A 23,854-nucleotide genomic window follows, 5' to 3' on the forward strand; every position below is an offset into this window, starting at 1 on the left:
ATGTCATTCAATAAAGTTTTGTAGTTCTCTACATTTAAAAAAAAAGCAAACAAACAAAGAACACTTAGCAGTGGTGCTGAAATCAGCAGTGGAAATGGAGATGTCATAGAAAGCTGCTTTGGGAAGTCTGCAGGTGGCGGGACTGGTGCAAAACAAGCGGAACACCAAAGAAGGTTGGGCAGAGACGGGTGGGAGGAGTTTGAACACGTTTAAATGGGGAAGGGAAGAGGCTGCTGTGCAGCAGTAATGAACAGCGCTGGGCTCCCGTTAAAGCAAGAAGAGTTGGGTCCAGAGCCAGGTGGAAGGACTAGCAGCCCCAAACTCCCCAAGACTCAACCACTACTGCATCTCTCAACCTACAGGCACCTTCAGCACAACCTAGGCAACACTTTCCCAAAGCCCCCGTCTCCAGGATGGCATCACCCAGGCGACCGGAAATCTAGGAGTCATCCTGCAGTCTTCCCTCTCCCTCATGTCCAACATCCAACTGAGTCACCAAGTCCTCTTGAACCTGTCGCCTGTGTGCCCTGTCTTCCAGCCAGAAGCCCACAACTGAGTGTGTGCTATTGATGGGATCTGCTTGCCAATCACTTGCGCTGACTCATCACTGGTCCACAATGGCAGATCTCACACACATAAATTCCACTCAGCTTGGCTCTAACTACCCACATTTCTGGGTGTCACTCACTGATTGCAGGTCCAGGGCCCATCTGTGGTTCTCAGGACTCTTCCCTTGGTTGGCTGCATGGCTTTACCTGTGGCTTCTCTGCTCCAGGCTTTGCTGAGCTCCATGGCTGGCATCAAACATCAACTTTCTCTGGTGCAGAAGTTGTGGTTCTACAAGTCTTCAATATCTAGAATCTGCCGCCACCTCCATGGCCTCTACCCTAGTCGTGCTTTCTTCCTTCTCACCTGGATGGCAAGTGGCTACCCTATATCATTTTGTCCTGTCCATTCCTTCCTCCAGCTTTGCACCAGTGACTTTAAAAATACAAACCTGACTATATCAAACTCCTGATTAAAATCCTACCTTGGCAATCCAAGTTCCACCTAATTATCGCTCCTCACAAAATCACATTTTAATGACAATAAAAACACACAGGCCGGGAGCGATGGCTCATGCCTGTAATGCCCTTTCACTTTGGGAGGCTGAGGCAGGCAGATCACCTGAGGTCAGGAGTTCACCAGTTGGCCTGGCCAACATGGTTGAAACCTCATCTCTACTAAAAATACAAAATTAGCCAGGCGTGGTGGTGCATGCCTGTAATCCCAACTACTTGGGAGGCTGAGGCAGGAGAATCGCTTGAACCGAGGAGGCAGAGGTTGCAGTGAGCCAAAACTGTGACATTGCACTCCAGCCTGGGCAACAAGAGTGAAACTCTGTCTCAAAAAAAAAAAAGACACACAAAGAGAAATAAATTCATAATCATCCTAAAAACAGAAGTGGAAAGTGATTATAATCATCCTAAAAGCAAGCAGAAGGTGATATCAGCAAACCATAGATTTTGATGAGTTTCTAAAAACAGAAGGCAGACAGGATCATCAGCATGAACCATGGAGCCTTAAATCGGAAACAGAGATGGACAGGATGAGAGGCTCCAGTCTAGCAAACAGCAGGGATCAGAATGGGATTAAGAAAAGAACAGAAATCGAGAGGAAGACAGCCTGTAGGCAGCTTTGGGGGCTGCCCCCACCACTAAGGAGCTGTACCATTGATCCCCCCCCCCCCACAGTCTCCCCAAGCTGCAGCTTGAGACCTAGTGATGAAGGGTGGGGGAGGGGAAGAGTTTCTGTTATGTACACTTTGTGCCATGCAAAGAATCTCAACCATGTGAATCTAAAAAATGTTTTTCAAAGTCAATTTAAAATCCTTTAGTCTTCATTAAAAGTAAACATATTAATGCTAAAATTTAATTAAAAAAAAAATAGAAGCACAAAGGAAAAAAGTCAAGGAACTCTTCCAGAGAATGCAGAAGCACTGAGAGCTGTAAAAGAAGAGCCACCAGTAAAGGAGGGGATGTCCCCATCTACCTATTAAGAACCCCACAGGCGGCCGGGCGCAGTGGCTCACCCCTGTAATCCCAGTAGTTTGGGAGGCTGAGGCGGGTAGATCATGTGAGGTCAGGAGTTCGAGACCAGCTTGGCCAATATGGTGAAACACTGTTTCTACTAAAAATACAAAAATTAGCCAGGTGTTATGGTGGGCACCTGTAATCCCAGCTACTCAGGAGGCTGAGGCAAGAGAAGTGCTTGAGCCCAGGAGACGGAGGTTGCAATGAGCAGAGATCATGCTACTGCACTCCAGCCTGGCCGACAGAGCAGGGCTTTGTCTCAAAAAAAAAAAGAAAAGAAGAAAAAAAAAGAGAATCCCAGAGGAAATAGAAGGAATTAATCAAGAAAATACACTTTTCCCTTGTTATACACAGGGGATTGGTCCCAGGGCACCCAAGTATACCAAAATCCACATGTAAAAGTCCTGAAGTTGGCCCCAGGAACCCTACTAGAGGAAAAGTTGGCCCTCTGTATACTCAGGTTCACATCCCGCAAATACTGTAGTTTCAATCTGCATTTGGTTGAAAAAAAGTCAATTTTAAGTGGACCCGCACAGTTAAAACCCAAGTTGTTCAAGGGTCAACTGTATTCTTTTAAAGTTTTGGACCTGGCCTGGTATGTGGCTCAGGCCTGTAATCCCAGCACTTTGGGAAGCCAAGGCAGGTGGATCACGAGGTCAGGGGATTGAGACCATCCTGGCTAACAAGGTAAAACCTCATCTCTACTAAAAATACAAAAAATCAGCCAGGCGTGGTGGCACGCCCCTGTAGTCCCAGCTACTTAGGGGCTGAGGCAGAAGAATCACTTGAACCAGGAGGCAGAGGTTGCAGTGAGCTGAGATAACGCCATTGCACTCCAGCCTGGGTGACAGAGCAAGACTTGTGTCAAAAAAAAAAAAAAAAAAATTTTCAGAGTTGAAGACGGACGCAAGTCTTCAGATTGGCAAGGTTCACCTACTAGTGCCAACCTCAATGAACGGGAAAAACTAAAAGTCACTATTTAGACCCAGCCTCACGAAATTTCAGAACACCAAGGAAAAACAAATGATCCCAAAGGTTTCCAGAGCAGAGATATAAGTTACCAGTAAGAACCACAGACACACCAGACTTCATGAGCAATGCCGGGTGTTACACCAACGCCTTCAGACTTCTAAGGGAAAACACTTCCGAGCCACAATCCATCAACTAACCAATCATATGTGAGAAATAAAAGCTTTTTTTTTTTTTTTTTTTGAGACAGAGTCTCATTCTGTTGCCCAGACTGGAGTGCAGTGGTGTGAACGCAGCTTACTGCAGCCTCAACCTCCTGGGCTCAAGCAATCCTCCTGCCTCAGCCTCCCAAAGGGCTGGGATTATAGGTGTGAGGCATTTCACCAGGCCAAAAAAACATTTTTTACACATAAGAACCCAGAAAGTTTATCTCCATGTCTAACAAATACAGAATCCTAGAAAGAGTAAAGAGAATACGGAATACGGGAAATGCTGGAACCACTCCAAAGGAGCAGTAAAGGATGCCCCAACAGCTTTGTGGCACATGTAGCAAGGGCAGGAGGAGGCTCCGCATGAGGGTGATTAAGCAGCTGGGTGACCATGAGGATGTGGGAAGGCAGGCTTCCTCCTTTAACTGTCTCATTTCGAGATGGTAAACATGAAGCAAGCTAAAGCTTGACATAATTTTGAGTAAAATCTGAGTAATAGGATCCTGGTCAGGCACGGTGGCTCATGCCTACAATCCCAGCACGTTGGGAGGCTGAGGCAGGCAGATCACCTGAGGTCAGGAGTTCAAGAACAGCCTGGCCAATATGATGAAACCCCATCTCTCCTAAAAACACAAAAATTAGCCGGGTGTGGTGGCACGCGCCTGTAATCCCAGCTACTCAGGAGGCTGAGTCAGGAGAATTGCTTGAACCTGGGAAGCAAAGGTTGCAGTGAGCCGAGATCACACCACTGCACTCCAGCCTGGTCATTGCAGTGAGACTCCGTCTCAAAAGACAAAATAAAATAAAAATAGGATCCATCTGACCTGGACGTGAGAAGTTCCTCCCTGAGAAGCATGGGCGTATGGGCAACCTGCGTTCCCTACTCCATTTGGACTGTTCCGTCCCGGGGTGAACACCACAGAGGCAAGTGAACCAATCCTAAGTGCTCCTTCTCAGTTTCCAGTTTTCAGAAACTCTCTACATAAAGTTCAGGAAATGTTTTTAATAGAATGAAATATAAACGGTATAAACCTTAACACCATAAAAGTCATGGTATAACGCAAATGTGTTCGATACCCCATCTGTGTAGAGGAAGCCATGAGAAACAGTGGTTGCCTCTGACAGGCAGAGGAGGAAAGCAGGGACCCAAGACAGGTGACTGACTCTCCGCAGCTTCCCCTGTGTCGTTTCAGTTTCTTTACAGCAGCATGAGTTACTTTCCAAAGGGAAAACTTGGTGACGTAGGCGGCGTGCCCACAGTAACCGCGCGGCTGACGGAAACCAGGAGCAGACCTGGGAGAGGAATGGCGGGCACGCTCTTCCTCGTTTTTCCTGACAGTCAGCAGATACAATCACCACCTGGCAGGAATACAGGCTGAAATGTCCACACGAAATGTGGACACAAAATGACCACACGAAAAAAACGTAACAGAAATTCAAGTGGCGGGTAGGGAAGAAGGCCGGCAAGGGCCACGGCCTCGCGGTTCACGGTCGGGAGTCAATGGATTCTGCTTCAAGATGGCGCACGAAACCAGGACTCAGCCCGGAGCGTCCCTCGGGGCAAATGCCAAGAGAAACGGTCTGGGGCAGCCCCCAGCAGAGGGACTGGTGGGGGCTCTTGCTTTCCCTTTTGTGCCTTTCTGTACTTTTGACTGTTTGCTTCCGTGCCCACTGGTTGATTTCTAACTCAAAAAAATAGAAAATAATAAATGCGACTCCTTCATGGGCTCACCAGCACCTTCAGGACAAAATCCAAACCCTTCAGCAAGCTCTAGGCCCTCCTTGAGCTGCCTGCTCCCCTACCCGTTCCCTACGACAGCCCGAATCCCGTGCCCACTCACACGCCCAAGGTGTGAGGCTCCCAAGGTTTGAGGCCAGCTCAGGAGGCCCCCTGCTCCTGCGCACTTTCTCCACTTTCATTCTGTCCAAGAAGGTACATTTGCTTTTTGCCATTGAGTTCCCATTGCCCATGGCGCTGTCTCTGCCGGTTAGCCTCGGAGTCCCACTGCTGATCATATTAATGCCCTCAGGGGAGAATAACCATGTCTAAAGCCCCATTCTGGAGTCAGTAATGAATGTGAGGCAAAAGGAAAGGTTGGGCCTCAGGTCCTCAATCTGAGGGAGGAGCAGGTGGGAGGAGAGCCACAGGGCCTTGCAGCTGTCAGGCAAATGCTGTGAGATTCCATTCACATGGCCAGGGCTTAGCTTCTTTCCTCACTCAGCCATTTGACAGGTTAGCTGCAGTCTTCCTTGTCCAGGTAAAATATATATATATATATATATTTTTTTTAAGAGACAGGGTTTCACCATGTTGGCCAGTCTGGTCTCGACTCGAACTCCGGACCTCAGGTGATCCACCAGCCTTGGCCTCCCAAAATGCTGGGATTACAGGCATGAGCCACCACACCCCGCCTGTCCAGGTAACATTTAAAGTGATCTAATCACAATTTGCGGGTGTCCTTATTCATCCACCACTAGAAGGGACCCCTCATCAAGGGGGTGTTTCGGGATTACCTTGGGGTGTACAGTCCCCTCCAGCTGCTCACAGGATGGTTAAAGGCTCCTGGGAAGATAGGCTGACTCAGTCCTGGCTTCCATGTGACCCTGGACTAAACATAATTCTCTGCACCTCCATCTCCCTATCTGTGAGGTGGTGAAGATAATTGTATCTGCTCCCATAGGGTAGTCATAACAATTAAAGTAAATTAGGGATGTAAGGTGCCTGGCACCCAGAAACAGCTTGGGAACAATGGCTGCCATTCACAAGACTGAAAATCCCAATGTCCAGAATAGCTAAGGACACTTCCCCATATCTGTCCCTACAGGGTACACCCATGCTGTGATCACAAACTGACAAATGAGAAGAATGAGATACAGGGATTGGGTCCTGCCCTGCACATGGTCACCGAGAAAGGAGTCAGATTATCTGTAGTGGGAAAATGTTGACTTTTGTCCTTCATCTTTTTCTCCAGACAACCAAAGGCAGCCACTGTGCTTTTCAGAATTCAGTGGAGATCCACGGCACGAGGCCAGGAACCATTGCCCTGGCCATGCTGCTCCAGGGCACCTGGCCACCTCCAGGCATGCAGAGCCTCTGCGGGTTTTGTCTGGTCTGGAGAGGAGGACTTTGCCCTCTGGGGGCAGCTCCAAGCTCCAGTCCCAGGGCAAGGCCCAAGGTGGCTTGAGCAGGTCCTCCTTCCCCGCCTCCTTCAGAGGAAACCCGTCCACAGCACCCCCCACACATGCCAAGTCCGCCTCCATCTCCCCTGCCCTGAAGTTCCTATGTGGTCCTGATGACTGTCCAGCCAGGTCGGGCTGACACTACCCTCCCCAAGGGGACAGGGCCTTCAGGTACCCTCTGGATTGAATTACCCCTGGTTCCCAGACACATTTGAGGGCCTCACTGACCAAACCAGACCTTGGCTCCTGCCTAGACATGTGTGTGCCCTGTGGAACCAACACACTGGGAACCAGCCCCTTGTCTCAGCTGGAGGTCCCAGCAGGATTATAAACAGCACCTGCTGGTTTTAAGGCTGCCACGTGGCCTGAGAAGTAGAGTTGAGAGGACTGTGTGCTAACAATGGAGGATAAATGACAACACTCAGTACTGGGTGATGCCCTGATGGAGGTAACAGGGTGGCTCCTGGCCTGTACATGGGACCAGGAGCCAGGGCCCACGGGCCACGCCCCAACCACCCGCAGCCACCAGCTTAGCTGGAGCCTCTGGCCCACAGCCCCTGCCAGCTGCCTGGCAGTCCCCAGACACCTCTGCATTCCTCTCCACCCTTTTGTCCCTCAGACCCATGAGATGTTTTCAGAAGACGGTTTTCCTGTCTTCTGTTCATTAGAACTTGTGGGAGCAGCTTCTCTTCTGGCGTTTTTCACAAAGCCCTTGGGCTCTCACTGTACATCTGCTGTCTGGGACCCTCCCTTCCCACATTCCAGCTGTTCCCTGGGTGTGACGTAGGCCGACGTGTGCTCTTTTCACCTAGTCACTCATGCATTCATCCAAAATGTGGTTTCCTGCCCTGTGTCAGCATCACACTGCATCCTGGGGTGTAAGACAAGGCCCCTGCCCACAAAGCTCGCACACTGGGAGCAGAGAGACTCTAAGTAAGGACATGGTTTAACGGGATAACTAAAGATAGTGGTAAACCAGTGCAGTGGCTGAGAAGCCTCTCCAGGTGGGTGAAGTGAGGAATGGGGGTGCAAAGACCATGGGTGGGAAAGGAACTTGACCATGGTGAGTTAGGATGGGGGGCCTCAACTGATCTGTTCACCTTGGCCTCCTAAACTGCTGGGATGATAGGCATGAGCCACTGGGCCTGGCCTATAGCTCAATTTTTTTTTTTTTTTGAGATGTAGTTTTGCTCTTGTTGCTCAGGCTGGAGTGCAATGGCACAATCTCAGCTCATTGCAACCTCTGTCTCCCTGGTTCAAGCGATTCTCCTGCCTCAGCCTCCCAAGTATCTGGGATTACAGGCACCTGCTACCACGCCCGGTATTTTTAGTAGAGATGGGGTTTCACCATGTTAGTTAGGCTGGCCTTGAACTCCTGACCTCAGGTGATCCACCCGCCTCAGCCTCCCAAAGTGCTGGGATTACAGGCATGAGTCACCGAGCCCAGCCCTATAGCTCAATTTTTTAAAGTTTTGAAAACCATTCAAAACCCCCTGCCAACTTCCACCCTAAGTGGAGGCCACATTTCACACAAGGCACAGAGTCTTGCTAAGAAGTCTTTAATCCCTACCTTGCAGACCAGACACGTGAGATCCAGAGAAAAGCTTCAATGTGGCAAGAGCAGGGAGGGTGACAGGGTAGGGTCCAGGGACAGGTCAGACAAACACAGCGTTGGACCCAATTTGGCCAACTCACCCCTCCCCGATCCACCCTCCTTCAGCTCTACTAGGAAAACAGCTGGCCTTGGCCTGGCCAGACTCAATGCCACAGGGCCAGGGAAACTAAGTCTACAGAGCAGGGAAGGCCCCCACACTGGGTGTTGAAGGGAACAGGATTGGAGCAGGGAGGAGGAAGTGCCCCTGCCTTCGGGTGAAGTAAGAGCTGGAAGCAGCTGTGTGGGCAGGGCCCACACCCTTCTGCCTGTCCACGCCCACATCCCCCAGCCCAGGAGCTGCACGCCCACTCCCAATGGCACCACTGGGACTGTACCCTGCCAGGCCCCAACATCAGGTGCTGTCTGTGGACTTGACCAGAGGCAACGGACTTCTGTCTGTGGCCAGCCCTCCCCTGAAGGCAAAGGGCAGTGCCTGGTGCAAGCAGACACTCGTTTTCCCAGCCAGGCCAAGGGCATCATATTTGTCCCCGGCATTCCCTCCGGGCTCCCCTCCCTCCTACACAGTCATCTCACACCAGTGAATACCTTGGCAACGAGGTGGCAGGTGGGGGCTGTGGTCTCTGCGGCCACAGGGCTCACACTCAGAGCCGGTGAACTGGGAGGAACTGGGGTAGGTCCCAGGACTGTCCTTCCTAAGGCTTCAGCCCTCACTCCCTGCACCTCACCCTCGTTATTGCTTGGCTTCAAAGCAGAGACACCTCCTCCCAAACGGCACTTCCGACTTTATTCTCACCTGGAGTTCAGAGACCCCAGGAGGGCCTTAGGGCCAAGTCAGAGCTTGGGGCATCCTGCACCCAGTCTGTGTCAGTCAAGTGAGGAAAGCTTCAGGCCCCGACTCCAGGAGGGTTCTCAAATTGGGTGGAACCAGAAGTCCCTGGTTAAAGATACAACTGCTGGAATCCTGGGGATTCCAGAGATTCTGATTCAGTACGACTGGGTGGGGCCCTGTAATCTGTATTTTAACTGCTCACAAGGGGCCAGGAACTGTTAGGCCAGCTGAGGGAAGGCCTGCCGCCAGCACCAGCCCCCCAGAGGGAAGCCCTGGGGGCCCCAGTTCACCTCTCCCACCCACTAGGGTTGGTGGTGCTATGGCCGGGTCAGATGACCACCTCTGGGGCAGGGAGCGGGGGGCTCCCTGTGCACCTTTTCCAGACCTCCAAGCTCTGTGGCCGGGCCAGGAAGGCAGGATGGGGCGAGCCTCAGTGTTCTCCCCTCTGCCCTTGGCAATGCAAAGACGTTCAGGACCTGTGATTCACAGCTTTCCCCTTAACACACCCACACCCATTTTTTTCAAGACCCCACCCAGCACAAACCCAGACAAGAACTAACAGATTTAAACTTTTATGGAACTTCCTGCTCCCTATGGCCTGGGAGATTCTTCCAGTAACTCCTCTCTGGGTCTCTGCCAGGGCAAGTCCAAGGGGTTTCCATTAGATGGACAACTCAGGCTGGGGCTCGTGACTGCCCTGCTGGATGCGAAACATCCAAGAGGCTGTAACAACGATGACACCAAAAGGCAGGGAAGGGACTCAAAAGAGAGGAGAAGAGACTGCTGTGCCTCCTTAACTTTTGGAAATCCCTGGGCTGTCACACCTGATGGGACGCACGATGCCTCCTGGTCCAACAGCACCAGCAGCAGCACGTGGAATGACCAGACACCCACATGAGGCTCATGGCCCTCCCCAGCAGGAGGTTCCTGCTCCTGCTGGGACCCAGGACACAACCCACAGGGACCAGACTCAACACATCTGCCTACTCAGATGGCCTCTGGGAGCATTCTCCCGCTCAGTTCCCACAAACACATTCTCCTACAACCACCAGTTTACTGCAGGCAGGATCCTCCTCCCAACACAGCAGAACACTTTTCTCCCTGTCTCCCAAACCAGTGCCACACACTGGGGACACATGTCTGAGTTCAAGCCCCAGCTCTGGCACCCGTCCCTGATACACCATCCCGGGCAAGACTCCAACCTCCCTGAGCTACCCCTCCTCCTCTACAAGATGCAGGTTAGAGCACCTATCCTCTGGAGTTACTGCAAGGACTTCTAGGGACACATTTATTATAAACTGCCTGGCACAGAGCTGGCACCTAATAAATGACTTCCTTCCCTTCCTTCCTATTCTGTGACTTAGGGTCCCTGTCTCAGCTCCAAATATAAAGAGATCTCAAGCTCTCCTCAGAAATGCCAAAGAGGCCCAGGCACCAAAGACAGAGAATAATTACTTTCGACAAACCCTTAATTTTGAAGTCATCAACTCCTCCTGGGAATCCACTCTGATTGCCGGCTGATTCCATCCCCTGAATCCTAAATTTTCTCCGAGTCGGAGAAAGAGTGGACCCGTAAGTTCGTCACCATTTTCTGCAATTCTGGCTGTACTTTTCAGCTAGCTCCCGACAGGGCGGCAGGAGATACAGTTACACAAGGGCAGGGAGGCTGCAAGGCCGCTCACCAGACACGAGGAAGCACTGGAACTCCTTTAAAAGTATAAGGAGGAGGCCAGGCGCGGTGGTTCACGCCTGTAATCCCAGCACTTTGGGAGGCAGAGGCAGGTGGATCACGAGGTCAGGAGTTCGATACCAGCCTGGCCAATATGGTGAAACCCTGTCTCTACTAAAAAACACAAAAATTAGCTGGGTGTGGTGGTGCATGCCTGTAGTCCCAGCTCTTCGAGAAGCTGAGGCAGGAGAATCGCTTGAACCCAGGAGGCAGAGGTTACAGTAAGCTGAGATTGCGCCACTGCACTCCAGCCTGGTGACAGAGGGAGATCCTGTCTCAAAAAAAAAAGTACATGGAGGTGATCTGAGTCACCATTACACACGCAGGAACAAGTGTCCGTAGAGTTCCCCAAAGTTAACGGACACCTTCTCCTGGGATGGGCCTGGCCGCCTCTCCGCAGCAGGCACGTTCTGAAGCTGGTTCATGCGTGTCCATCCTGACGGTGCGAATGCCCAGCGTCCAAAGTAGCCTTGCCCTTGGTGGGACCTCCCCGGCCTCTGGGACCGGTAGCACCCACGGGACCGCGTCTGGCCGCCGCTCTGGACCCCGGCCCTGCTCTGGGGCAGCCGTTCTCTCGGACATCGCCGCTGCCGGTGAATATTAGGAACGGCCTTCGCGGCAGGGGTGGAGATGCGATCACCAAACCTCACACGCTCCGGGCTCCACCCACCCACGGGGGTGACACTTTCTCCGGGGTTTCCACGACGCCTCGCCGGGCGCGGGGAGGGGGGCGCACTCCCTGGATCCCCTAAAGTTGTTTCTATGCAGATCTCCTTAGAGGGACGAGCATCCGAGACACCTTGGGTGCTCGGGCGCACTTGTCTGGGGGCGAGACGGGGTGGCCAGTATGGGAACCAGATTTCCATGAGCCCCGAGTGCCCCCAGCCTGGCCCGTCTGGGGTCCCCGAGGGAGGAACCCGGGACTGGAGAGGGCGACCCATTTAGGAGCTCTGACAGGGCCCCGAGCTCCGGCGACGCCGCGCGCCTCACCTGAGAGGGACACAGACAGCCAGGTACCTGTCGATTGCCACGGCCAGGAGACTGAAGATGGAGCTCTGCGTAAGCACCAGCACGAAGCAGGCGAGGAAGAGGCAGCCGTAGAAGTCAGTGCAGAAGCCCAGGCTGATGGTAATAGCAAAGGGGATAGCGAAGAGCCCCACGGCCACATCGGCCGCAGCCAGGGACACCAGGAAGTAGTTGGTGGGCGTCTGCAGCGCGCTCGCTGTGCCCACCGCGGCGCACACCAGCATGTTGCCCGCCACCGACAGCGCGGCGATGACCAGCTCCAGAGCCACATACAGCGCGTCCTGTGTCTCCAGCAGCATGGCCGGGCCGGCGGGGCCCCGGGCGTCCCCTACCAGAGCTTGGCCTGGCGCGGGGCAGCTGCATGAGCCCCGCCCGGCATGGCCGCAGCGCCCAGACCGCGCCTCCGCCGGCCGCTTCTGAGCCTCAGGGCTGAGGCGCTGGGGGCCGGGACCCAGGGGTCGGATCCGCGGCCAAGAGGCGGCACCCATTGGCCGGCGAGCCCGCCCTTGTCCGACTGGGCGGAGCACCACCCCCTCGCCGCGCCCGAAGTTCGCGCTAACGCGGGGCCCCTCCGGTCCCGGCACGGCGCCGCGTCTTGGTGGCGGCGGGTAACTAACAAATTGCCCCAACTCCCAGTCACTCTGGAGCTCAGAGGCTGCGTCCCAGTGCTTGCACTGCCGTCCAGTCCGGGCGGCTCCTGGAATGGGGCAGGGCTCTGCCCGGGGCGCCGCCGGTCCCAGGAGCCGCCGCAAGAGGACCCCCCAGGGTCACGCACCCCCGGGGGCGGCGAGCTGAGGACTCCATGCTAACTCTGCGCACCCGGGGCAGGCCGAGTGGATGGGGTGCCGCCGGGCAGGCAGGGAGCCGAGCCCGCAGTCCCCGCTCGTGGGGCAGCCTCGGGCCGCGCGGCCCCACCCGAGTTGTCCCCAGGCCGCGGCGCCGGACCGCAAGGAGCTCTCGGGCGCTGCAGCCCCGGCCGCCTCCCTGAGTTGCTCCGCGTCGTTCTCCACTCTCGCCCGCTACTCTGCGCCCCCTCCACCCCCGGCCACTGCCCCGACGCCCCGCTCTGCCTTCTACCTTAGAACAACCTCATGTCTGTTCCGTCCTCATCCACCGCCCGAAAATACCAGTGTTCCCCAGGCCCTCTGTTCTTCACACCCTGGATCGGCACAGGCTCCCGAGGCCTCCCACGTGGCTCTCACACCCTTAACTACCAAATCTCTCGCTTCAACCCTAACCGCCTCCTGAGGGCCAGATTCGAGCATCCCACTGACTCTCCAGGAGAGAGACTGGTGCCCCCAGATCCAACAAGTCCAAAACCAAGCTCATCTCGAATTCTCTCCAAACCTGTGCTGCCGCCTTTTCCTGGAACCCCATTCGTTATTGACCTCGGAACCCTCACCCACCCTAGGAAGTTTGCTGACACTTGAGCCTCCGCCTTTCTCCTCCTCCCAAGGATCAGCAGTGCTGTTGATTCTGCTTCCAGAGCCTTGCTTCCCTCTACCTGCAAAGTCCTACCTGGAGTCCCTCCTCACCACAGTCGCTGCCTCTCTGCCTGTGCGTCCTCAGCTTCTGCAGCCCTCACCAACACGAGAGAGCCTGGCCATTCTATTTCCCCTCCCGAAAGCCTTTGCTGGCAGTCACCAAAGAGAATGGGTAAGGAGATTTTCCAGTAACAGGAAAAGATGCTTGTAAAATCATGTTAAGCAGAAAACAAAACATGGGGTGACTGCTAAAGAGTACAGGATTTTTTAGGGTGATAAAATTTTTCTCGGCTGGGCGCGGTGGCTCATGCCTGTGACCCCAGAACCTTGGGAAGCCCAGGCGGGTGAATCACAAGGTCAGGAGATGGAGATGATCCTGGCCAACATGGTGAAACTCTGTCTCTACTAAAAATACAAAAATTAGCTGGGCGTAGTAGCACGCACCTGTAGTCCCAGCTACTAGAGAGGCAGAGGCAGGAGAATGGCTTGAACCAGGGAGGCAGAGGTTGCAGTGAGCCAAGATCGTGCCACTGCACTCCAGCCTGGTGACAGAGCAAAACTCCATCTCAAAAAAAAAAAAAAATCTCAATGTGGTGATGGTTGTACAGTTCTGTGGATATACCCCAAAGCCACTGAACTGTACATGTGAAAGGGATGCATTGTGCATCATATAAATTATAGATCAACGAAGCTGTAACAACAACAGCATGGCTCATGCCTATAATCCCACTTTGGGAGGCCAATGTGGGAGGATCATTTGAGGCCAGGAGCTCAAGACCAGCCTGGCCAATGTAGGGCTCGAGTGATCCACTCACCTCTGCTTCCCAAAGTTCTGGGATTACAGATATGGTCCCCCACAACCAGTCTGATAAAACTGTCTTGAGGAAATGGCACTGGGGGTGTGGAAAAGTGTGTGTGTTTAGGAGTGGGTGAGAGAAAAGTTTACACTGCAGTTCCCTGAGAAGGCAATGCCAGGCAGGATTAACAAGAGGCTGGTAAAAAATTAAAAAGAAAAACCAAAAAAATGAGATGTCCATAGGAGGCTTTGAAAAGCTCTTATTCAGCCCAGGCACAGTGACTCACGCTTGTAATCCCAGCACTTTGGGAGGCCGAGGCAGGTGGACCAACTTGACCAACAAGACCAGCTTGACCAATGTGGTGAAATCCCATCTCTACTAAAAATACAAAAACTAGCCGGGTGTGGTGGCAGGTGCCTGTAATCCCAGCTACTCAGGAGGCTGAGGCAGGATAATTGCTTGAACCTGGAAGGTGGAGGTTGCTGTGAGCCAATATCATGCCATTGCACTCCAGCCTGGGCAAGAAGAGCGAAACTGTCTTTAAAAAAAAGAAAAGAAAAGCTCTTATTCCTGGGAATATGTAAGGCCTTGTGCATGTGCATAGGCCCAGGAAAGACATGAAAATGCCATAATCTGTCACCTCACCTTTGGCTGACTTTGAGGCTGTACATAAGCAGGAAATGAAGTCTAAAGTAGAGTTGCCAATCGTCTGCTAAAGCGTTGAAAATGTACCCCAACACACACACTAAGCCCTTTTGCAAAGGCAAAAGGATTCAAGGCATTTAAGGAAATTGCTATCCAATTATCAGCTGACCACTAAGCTAACTAGGAAGAGACTTCAGCTCCTGCACAAGACAAACAATACAGACATCACAGAATTTGTCCAGGAAATTCACTAAATAAACAAACAGCAAAAACAGCAACAAACAGTATCAACCAGAAACCCTGGAATGGCAGGATCCAATATTCAGAATTGCCATGCTTTATTATTTTAAATGTGCTGCTTTCAACAAAAGATTCCAAGACATGCATATAAAAAAGGAAAATATAGTCCACATACAGGAGAAGAAAGAAACAATAGAAACTGTTCCTGAGAAAGCCGAGATGTTGGGTTTACTAGGCAAAGACTATATGTATACATGTTTTATTTATTTTTATTTAATTTTTTTTAGAGATAGGGTCTCACTCTGTTGTCCAGGCTGGAGTGCAGTGGCACGATCATGATTCACTGCAGTCTCAAACTCCTGGGATCCAGTGATCCTTTCATCTTAGCCTCCTGAGTAGCTGAGACTATGGACATACGCCACCATGGTGGCTAATTTTTAATTTTTTTTGTAGAGATGGGGGTCTCATTTTGTTTTCCAGCCTGGTCTCAAACTCTCAGCTGCAAGTGATCCTTCTTCCTCAAATGCCCAAAGTACTGAAACTACAGGTATGAGTCACGTGCCTGGGGCCTAGACAAAGATTTTTAAATCAGCTATTTTAAACATGTTCAAAAAATTAAAAAGGGCCAGGCACAGTGGCTCACGCCTGTAATCCCAGCACTTTGGGAGGCTGAGGCAGGTGGATCACCTGAGGTCAGGAGTTTGAGACCAGCCTGGCCAACATGGTGAAATCCCATCTCTACTAAAAAAATACAAAATTAGCCAGGCATTGTAGCTCACGCCTATAATCCCAGCTACTTGGGAGGCCGGGGCATGAAAATCTTCTGAACCTGGGAGGTGGAGGTTGCAGTGAGCCAAGATTGCACAACTGCACTCCAGCCTGGGTGACAAGAGAGAGACTGTCTCCAAAAATATATAAAATAAAATAATAACAAAAAATTAAAAGGGAATCATGTCTAAAGAATTAAAAGAAAGATGTTTCACTAAATAGAGATTAAAAGAAAGATGTCTCACCAAATAGAGAATCTCAAAAAAGAGATGGAAATGATGAAGACTCAAATAGAAATTCTGGAGTTGAAAAGTACAGTAACAGGCCAGGCATGTGGCTCACACCTGTAATCCCATCACTTTGGGAGGTCGGCGGGCAAGGAGGGTAGGTCACTTGAGGTCAGGAGTTTGAGACCAGCCTGGTCAACATGGTGAAACCCCATCTCTACTAAAAACAAACAAAAAAATATTAGCTGGGCATGGTGGCATGCTCCTGTAATTCCAGCTACTCAGGAGGCTGAGGTGGGAGAATCGCTTGAACCTGGAAGGTGGAGGTTGCAGTGAGCAAAGATCTCACCACTGCCTTCCAGCCTGGGTGACAGAGTGAGACTCCATCTCAAAAAAAAAAGTACAGTAACAAATGAAAAATGTAATAGAAGGGTTCAACAGCAAATTTGAACTTGCAAAAGTAAAGATTAGTAAACTTGAATGTACTGATCAGTTGAGATAATCCAGTTTGAGGAACATAAAGAAAAAAGATAAAAATCAATAGCGTTCCAGAGACCTCTGGAATATTATTAAGTGTACTAATATATGCAAAATGAGAGTACCAGAAAGAGAAGAGAGAGAAACAAAAATTTTAACATAATGGCCAAAAACTTCCCAAATTTGATGAAAAAAGTAAATATGTACATCAAAGAAACTCAGTGAACTCTAAGTTGGATAAAATCAAAGATATTTACCCCTAGACACATCACAGTCGAATTGTCAAAAGCTAAAGTCAAAGAGAAAATCTTCAAGGCATCAGGAGAAAGGTGACTTATATACAAGGAATCCTCAATAAGATTAACATCTGACTTCTAATCAGAAGTCATGGAGACCAGAAAAGGTGTCTACTATGACATAGTAAATGCTCTGAAAGAAAAAGACTGCCGAACAAAAATTCTGTATCTAGTAAAAATGTCCTTCAAAAATGAAGCAAATATTAAGATAGTAGATAAACAAAAATTCACTAACAGATCTACAATGAATACTAAAGGGATTTATTCAGGCTGAAATGAAAGAACACTAGACAATAACTCAATATGCATGTAGAAATAAAGTACAACAGAAAAAGTTACTACAAAGACAACTATAAAAGTGAGAATAAAAAGTAAATATAGGCCAGGCACGATGGCTCACACCTGTAATTCCAACACTTTGGGAGGTCAGGGTGGGCAGATAATTTGATGTCAGCATTTGAGACTACCCTGGCCAACATGGTGAAACTCTGTCTCTACCAAAAAATACAAAAATTGGCCAGCTGTGGTCCCAGCTACTTGGGAGGCTGAGGCAGGAGAATCACTTGAACCTGGGAGGTGGAGGTTGCAGTGAGCTGAGACTGCACCACTGTACTCCACCTTGGGCAACAGAGTGAGACTCTGTCTTTAAATAAATAAATAAAAATAAATATAAAAGACAGCATAAGACAATAATTAGAAATATGTGCTGATAGCCGGGCGTGGTGGCTCACGCCTGTAATCCCAGCACTTTGGGAGGCCGAGGCGGGTGGATCACGAGGTCAAGAGATGGAGACCATCCTGGTCAACATGGTGAAACCCCGTCTCTACTAAAAATACAAAAAATTAGCTGGGCACGGTGGCGCGTGCCTGTAATCCCAGTTACTCAGGAGGCTGAGGCAGGAGAATTGCCTGAACCCAGGAGGCGGAGGTCGCGGTGAGCCGAGATCGCGCCATTGCACTCCAGCCTGGGTAAAAAGAGAGAAACTCTATCTAAAAAAAAAAAAGAAATATGTGCTGATGGGCACACAATGTATGAAGCTGTTATTTGTATGATGATAATAGCCAAAAGGAGGGAAGGAAATTGAGCAATATAAAAAGAAAGCTTTTTACATCATTATATATTCTGAAATTTTAACAAATAATTGACAAGTGAATTAAAATGGTACACTAAATAATACCTATTTAACAAAAAAGAAGTCAACAATAGAGGAATAGAGGAACAAAAAAGATACATAGAAAATAACATAGCAAAATGACAGATACAAATATCACCTTCTCAGTGATTACATTAAATGTAAATGGATTAAACACTTCAATTAAAAGCCAGATATTGGCAGAATAGTATAGATTTTTTAAAAATATTCAAATATATGCTGTCTGTAAGAGACACACTTTAGATTCAAAGACATGAATAGACTGAAAGTAAAATGATAGAAAAAACATACCATGCAAAGGGTAACCAAAAGAGAGCTGGGGAGGCTATACTGATATTAAACAAAATAGATTTTAAGACAAAAGTTGTTATGGAGACAAATAATAATGTTTTACAAGAAAAGCTGATTTGTTATAAATTATGCATCTAATAACAGATCCCCAAAACACATAAAATGAAAATTGTCAGAATTGAAAGGAGAAACAGGCAATTCAATAAAAATTCAATTCAATAGTGCACTTTCATGGATAGAAGAACTAGACAGCTACACAGAAGATCAAGGAAACAGAAGACTTGAACAACGCTATAAACCAGCTAGAACTAACAGATACACACTCAATGCTATATTAGAATAGGATACACATTCTTTGCAGGGGCATGTGGAACATTTTCCAAAGTAGACAGTATGTTAGCCACAAAACAAGCTTCAATTTAGATCATATAAAGTATGTTGTATAACCATGATAGAGTAACATTTTGAAAATGTCAATAATAAATAAAATATGGAGGATTCACAAATATTTGGATATTGAGTGATACACTAAATAATCAAAGGATCAAAAACGTTTTGTGGTTTTTTGATTTGTTTTCTTTTGTTTTGAGATGGAGTCTCACTCTGTCACCCCGGCTGGAGTGCAGTGGTGTGATCTTGGCTAACTGCAACCACTGCCTCCTGGGTTCAAGCAATTCTCATACCTCAGCCTTCCAAGTAGCTGGGATTACAGGCGTGAGGCACTGTGCCTGGCCAAAGAAGATACTAAGGAAACTAGAAACTACTTTGAGATGTTTTGAGACGACAAAAACAATATACCAAGATATATGGGATGCAGTAAACGTAGTGCTTAGAGGAAAATTTATAGTTGTAGATGCCTATATTTAAAAAGATATTTCTTCTTAGTTATTAATCAGATTAATAATTAAGGCTTATGCAACTAAGAAAAGCAACTTAAGCAACTAAAAAAAGAAAAGGAAACTAAACCTAAAGCAGACAGAAAGAAGGAAAGAGTAAATATTAAAATGGAAAATAAATAAAATAAAGCGTTAAAAACTAGAGAAAATCAATAGAACCAAAAGTTGATTTTTTGATAAAGCAATAAAATTGAACAAACCTTTAGCTAGACTGATCAAAAGAAAAGCAAGTAAAATTACCAAAATCAGAAATGAAAAAAGACATTACTATATAATTTATCATATAGACAAACTATATAATTTATCATATAGTAATAAAAATTTACATTTATAGTAATTTAAAACTTTTTTCTAGAAAGAAAAGCCCAGGTCCAGATGGCTTCACTGGTGAATTCTACCAAATGTTTAAAGAAGAATGAACAGAAATCTTTCACAAATTGTTCCCAAAAATAGAAGGGGAGGAAACACTTCTCACCTTGTTCTAGGAAACAAATATTATCCTAATACTAAAGCCAGACTAATACATATAAGAAAACAACAGAGCAACATTCCCTATGAATATAGCTCCAAAAATTCTCAACTGAATCCAGCAACATAAAACAAGTATTATATACTATGATGAGGGCTGGTTGCAGTGGCTCACGGCTGTAATCCCAGCACTTTGGGAGGCCAAGGTGGGTGGGTCATTGCAGGTCAGGAGTTTGAGACCAGCCTGGCCAACATGGTGAAACCCCATCTCTACTAAAAATACAAAAATTAGCTGAGTGTGGTGGTGGTTGCCTATAATCTCAGCTACTCAGGAGGCTGAGGCAAGAGAATGGATTGAGAGGTTGTGGTGAGCTAAGATCGTGCCATTGCACTCCAGCCTGGGTGACAGAGCAAGACTCTGTCTCAAAAAAATAAATAAATAAAATATGTACCATAATCAGGTGGGATTTATCTCAGGAATGCTAGGTTGGTTTAATGAATAAGATTTAATTTATGTAATATATGTTATTAATAGAATAAAGGACAAAAAACATGATTATCTCAATATACACAGAAAAAGTATTTAGTAAAATCTGACATCTTTTCATGATTTAAAAATATCAACAAAATAGAAATGGAAGGAAATATCTTCAACCTGATAAAGGATATCTATGAAAAACTCAAAGCTAATAGTAGTATACTCAATGGTAAAAGACTGCAAGCATTCCTTCTAAGATCAAGAATAAGACAAGGATTTTGCTCTCACTCCTTCTATTCAGAATTGTTTTGAGGGTTCTAGCCAGGGCAACTAAGCCAAAGGAAAAAAACTAAAAACAAATAATAAGAGGCATCCAGATTAGAAAGGAGAAATAAAACTAAAACTTTCTCTGTCTTTCTCTCTCCATATATATATACATACACACACACACACACACACACACACACACACATATACACACATATGTGTGTGTGTGTGTGTATATATATATATATATAAATGCCATAATCTTGTATATAGAAAACCCTAAGAGATACAGAAAACAAAAACAAAACTTATTAGAACAAATAAATGCCTTCAGCAAGGTTGCAGAATACAAGATCAATATCTTGGACAAAATATAAAATTAACTGTATCTTTACCCAATAGCAATGAATAATCTTAAAATTAAGAAAACAACTTCATTTACAGTAGCATCAAAAACAAAATTCTTAGGAATAAATTTAACCAAAGAAGTACAAAACTTTTACAAAGAAAACTACAAAACATCATTGACATAATTTGTTTTTTTTTTTGAGAGAGTCTCGCTCTGTCACCCAGGCTGGGGTGCAATGGTGCAATCTTGGCTCAAGGCAACCTTCACCTCCTGGGTTCAAGCAATTCTTGTTCTTCAGTCTCCCAAGTAGCTGAGACTAAAGGTACGTGCCACCACATCAGGCTAATTTTTGTATTTTTAGTAGAGATGGGGTTTCACCATATTGGCCAGGCTGGTCTCAAACTCCTTACCTTGTGATCGGACCACCTCGGCCTCCCAAAGTGCTGGGATTACAGGTGTGAGCCACTGCACCTGGCCTACATCATTAAAATAAAGAAAACCCAAATAACTGGAAAGATAGTCTATGTTCATTGATTTGAAGACATTATTAAGATGGCAATACTACAAAAACTGATTTACACATTCAATGCAATCTCTCAAAATCTCTGCTGGCTTTTTTGCAAAAATTGACAAGCTGATCCTAAAATTTATATGGAAATGCAGAGGACCCAGAATAGCAAAAACAATCCTGAAAAAGGAAAACAAATTTGAAGGACTAACACTTCTTTCTTTTTACTTTATTTTTATTTGTTATTTTAAAATTTTTACTTTTAAATGAACATTTATTGATTTCAAAACTTATTACAAAGCTGCAGTAATCAAGACAATGTGGTGCTGGTATAAGGGCAGACATATAGATTGATGAATTAGAATTGAGAATCCAGAAATAAATCCTTACATTTATGGTCAATTGATATTTGACAAGCGTCTCATGGCAGTTTTTTGTTTTTTTTTTCTTGAGATGAAGTCTCGCCCTGTCGCCCAGGCTGGAGTGCAATGGTGCTATCTCAGCTCACTGCAACCTCCTCCTCCTGGGTTCAAATGATTCTCCTGCCTCAGCTACCTGAGTAGCTGGAATGACAGGCACATGCCACCACACCCGGCTCATTTTTTGTATCTTTTTAGTAGAGATGGGATTTCACCATGTTGGCGAGACTGGTCTCAAACTCCTGACCTCGTGATCTGCCTGCCTCAGCCTCTCAAAGTATTGGGATTATAGGTGTGAGCCACCATGTCTGGCCATGGACAACCTTTTTAACAAATGCTCCTGGGACAGCTGAGTATCCACATGTAAAATAATGAAGTTGAGCCACTACCTCACACCATATACAAAAATCAACTCAAAATGGATCAAAAACGTAAATGTAAGAGTTAAAACTATAAAACGCTTAGAAAAAAATGTAGGTGTAAATCTTCATGACCTCAGGCAACAATTTCTTTCTTTTTTTTTTTTTTTGAGATGGAGTCTCACTCTGACAACCAAGCTGGAGTGCAGTGGCATGATCTTAGCTCACTGCAACCTCCACCTGCTGGGGTCAAGCAATTTTCCCGCCGCAGCCTCCCAAGTAGCTGGAACTGCAGGTACATGCCACCGTGCCTGGCTTATTTTTGCATTTTTAGTAGAGACGGGGTTTCACCATGTTAGCCAGCATGGCCTCGCTCTCCTGACCTTGTGATCTGCCTGTCTTGGCCTCCCAAATTGCTGGGATTACAGGTGTGACCCACTGCACCTGGCCTGGGCAACAATTTCTTAACTATGACACCAGGATACCCAAGCAATCAGATAAAAAGTCAATACATTGAGCTTCTTCAAAGTTAAAAACTTTTGTACATCAAAGGGCACTATCAAGAGAATGAAAAAACAGCTAAAAAAATGGTAGAAAATAGGTTGGGCAAGGTGACTCTCGCCTGTAATCCCAGCACTTTGGGAGGTCGAAGCAGGCAGATCACCAGATCACCTGAGGTCAGGAGTTCAAGACCAGCCCAACCAACATGGTCAAACCCCACCTCTGCTAAAAATACAACAACTAGCTGGGCATGGTGGCGGGCACCTGTAATCCCAGCTATTCGGGAGCGGAGGCAGGAGAGTCGCTTGAACCAGGGTGACAAAGAGACCTGGTTTCAAACAAACAAACAAAAACAAAATGGGAGAAAATATTTGCAAATCATATATCTAATAAAAGTCTAGTGTCCAGGGCGGGCATGGTGGCTCATACCTGTTATCCCAGCACTTTGAGAGGACGAGGCAAGCAAATAACCTGAGGTCAGGAGTTTGAGACCAGCCTGGCCAACATGGTGAAAACCTGTCTCTACTAAAAATACAAAAATTAGCCGGGCATGGTGGCAGGTGCCTGTAATCCCAGCTACTTGGGAGGCTAAGGCACAAGAATGGGTTGAACCCGGGAGGCAGAAGTTGCAGTGAGCTGAGATCATACCACTGCATTCCAGCCTGGGTGAGAGTGAGATCCTGTCTCAAAAAAAAAAAAAAAAAAAAAAAGACAATCTAATTTTTAAAATGGGCAAAGGACTTGAATGGACATGTCTCCAAAGAAGATATACAAAAGCAAGTCACATAGCTTGTAACTTGGTCCTATATAGAGAGGTGAAGTGGCTGAGACTGCAGGTGACTGGATGACCTTCCTAGAGCCACCACACACAGCTGCTAAGTGGCAGAGCTGGGTCTTAAGCCAGGTCTGTTTGCATTCCTGCTGCCCCTCTGGTGATGCCCACACCATGCCCATCCCAGGGCCAGATCTGCATGTGGATCCTTGCTAAGGAAAAGGACATGAAAGTCTTTCTTAGGCTATTTGTACCCAACATCGATGTCCTTCAAAGATATCAGATCTCACTTCACACAGGAGTGGGTGCTGGGGAGGACTGAAGGTCTCCAGCCTTCTGGAGTAAGATGAAGAGTTGCCTCGGAGGTGACCTTAGGTTCAGACCCTTGGTAGAGGTCAGCACTGAAGCGCTAAGCTACAAGGGAAAAGTCCCAGGTGGGATAACATAGATAGTAAATATGGACACCCTGCTTTTCTCTTTTCTTTCCTGTCTGTGGCTCCTTTTAAATTTTTTGTAGAGATGTTTTTGCTGTGTTGCCCAGGCTGGTCTCAAACTCTTGGGCTGAAAAGATCCTCCTGCCTCAGCCTCCCATGGCATTAGGATTACAGACATAAGCCACAGTACCTGGCCAACACTGCGTCTCTATAGTGTGTTTGGATATGAGCAGGGTGCATCCTCCTTCATTCTTCTTCCAAATTTTCTTGGCTTCATCTTTCCTGGCGAACTCAGACTTACTTGTCAAGTCCCAAACAAGTGCTGTCAGGCCAGCTGTGCTGAACAAACACTCAGGTGGATATTATGGATTTTAGCAGACACTGTTTTCTCTAAA

General features: G+C 47.6%; 1 protein-coding gene across 1 annotated transcript in view; it reads right to left on the reverse strand.

Moving 5' to 3' along the window:
- ADORA2B (adenosine A2b receptor) overlaps positions 1 to 12,047 on the reverse strand; it is a 36,709-nt gene extending 24,662 nt beyond the window's left edge. The window contains exon 1 of the mRNA XM_064378279.1: positions 11,594 to 12,047. Within this exon, the coding sequence (XP_064234349.1) occupies positions 11,594 to 11,928 (335 nt within the window). The 5' untranslated portion in view covers positions 11,929 to 12,047. The remainder of the gene's footprint in view (positions 1 to 11,593) is intronic.
- Positions 12,048 to 23,854: the final 11,807 nt, after the last annotated feature.

This window comes from Aotus nancymaae, unplaced genomic scaffold (assembly GCF_030222135.1).
Source record: "Aotus nancymaae isolate 86718 unplaced genomic scaffold, 86718_ANA_hifiasm-v0.15.2.pri h1tg000018l, whole genome shotgun sequence".
Lineage (NCBI taxonomy): Eukaryota > Metazoa > Chordata > Mammalia > Primates > Aotidae > Aotus > Aotus nancymaae.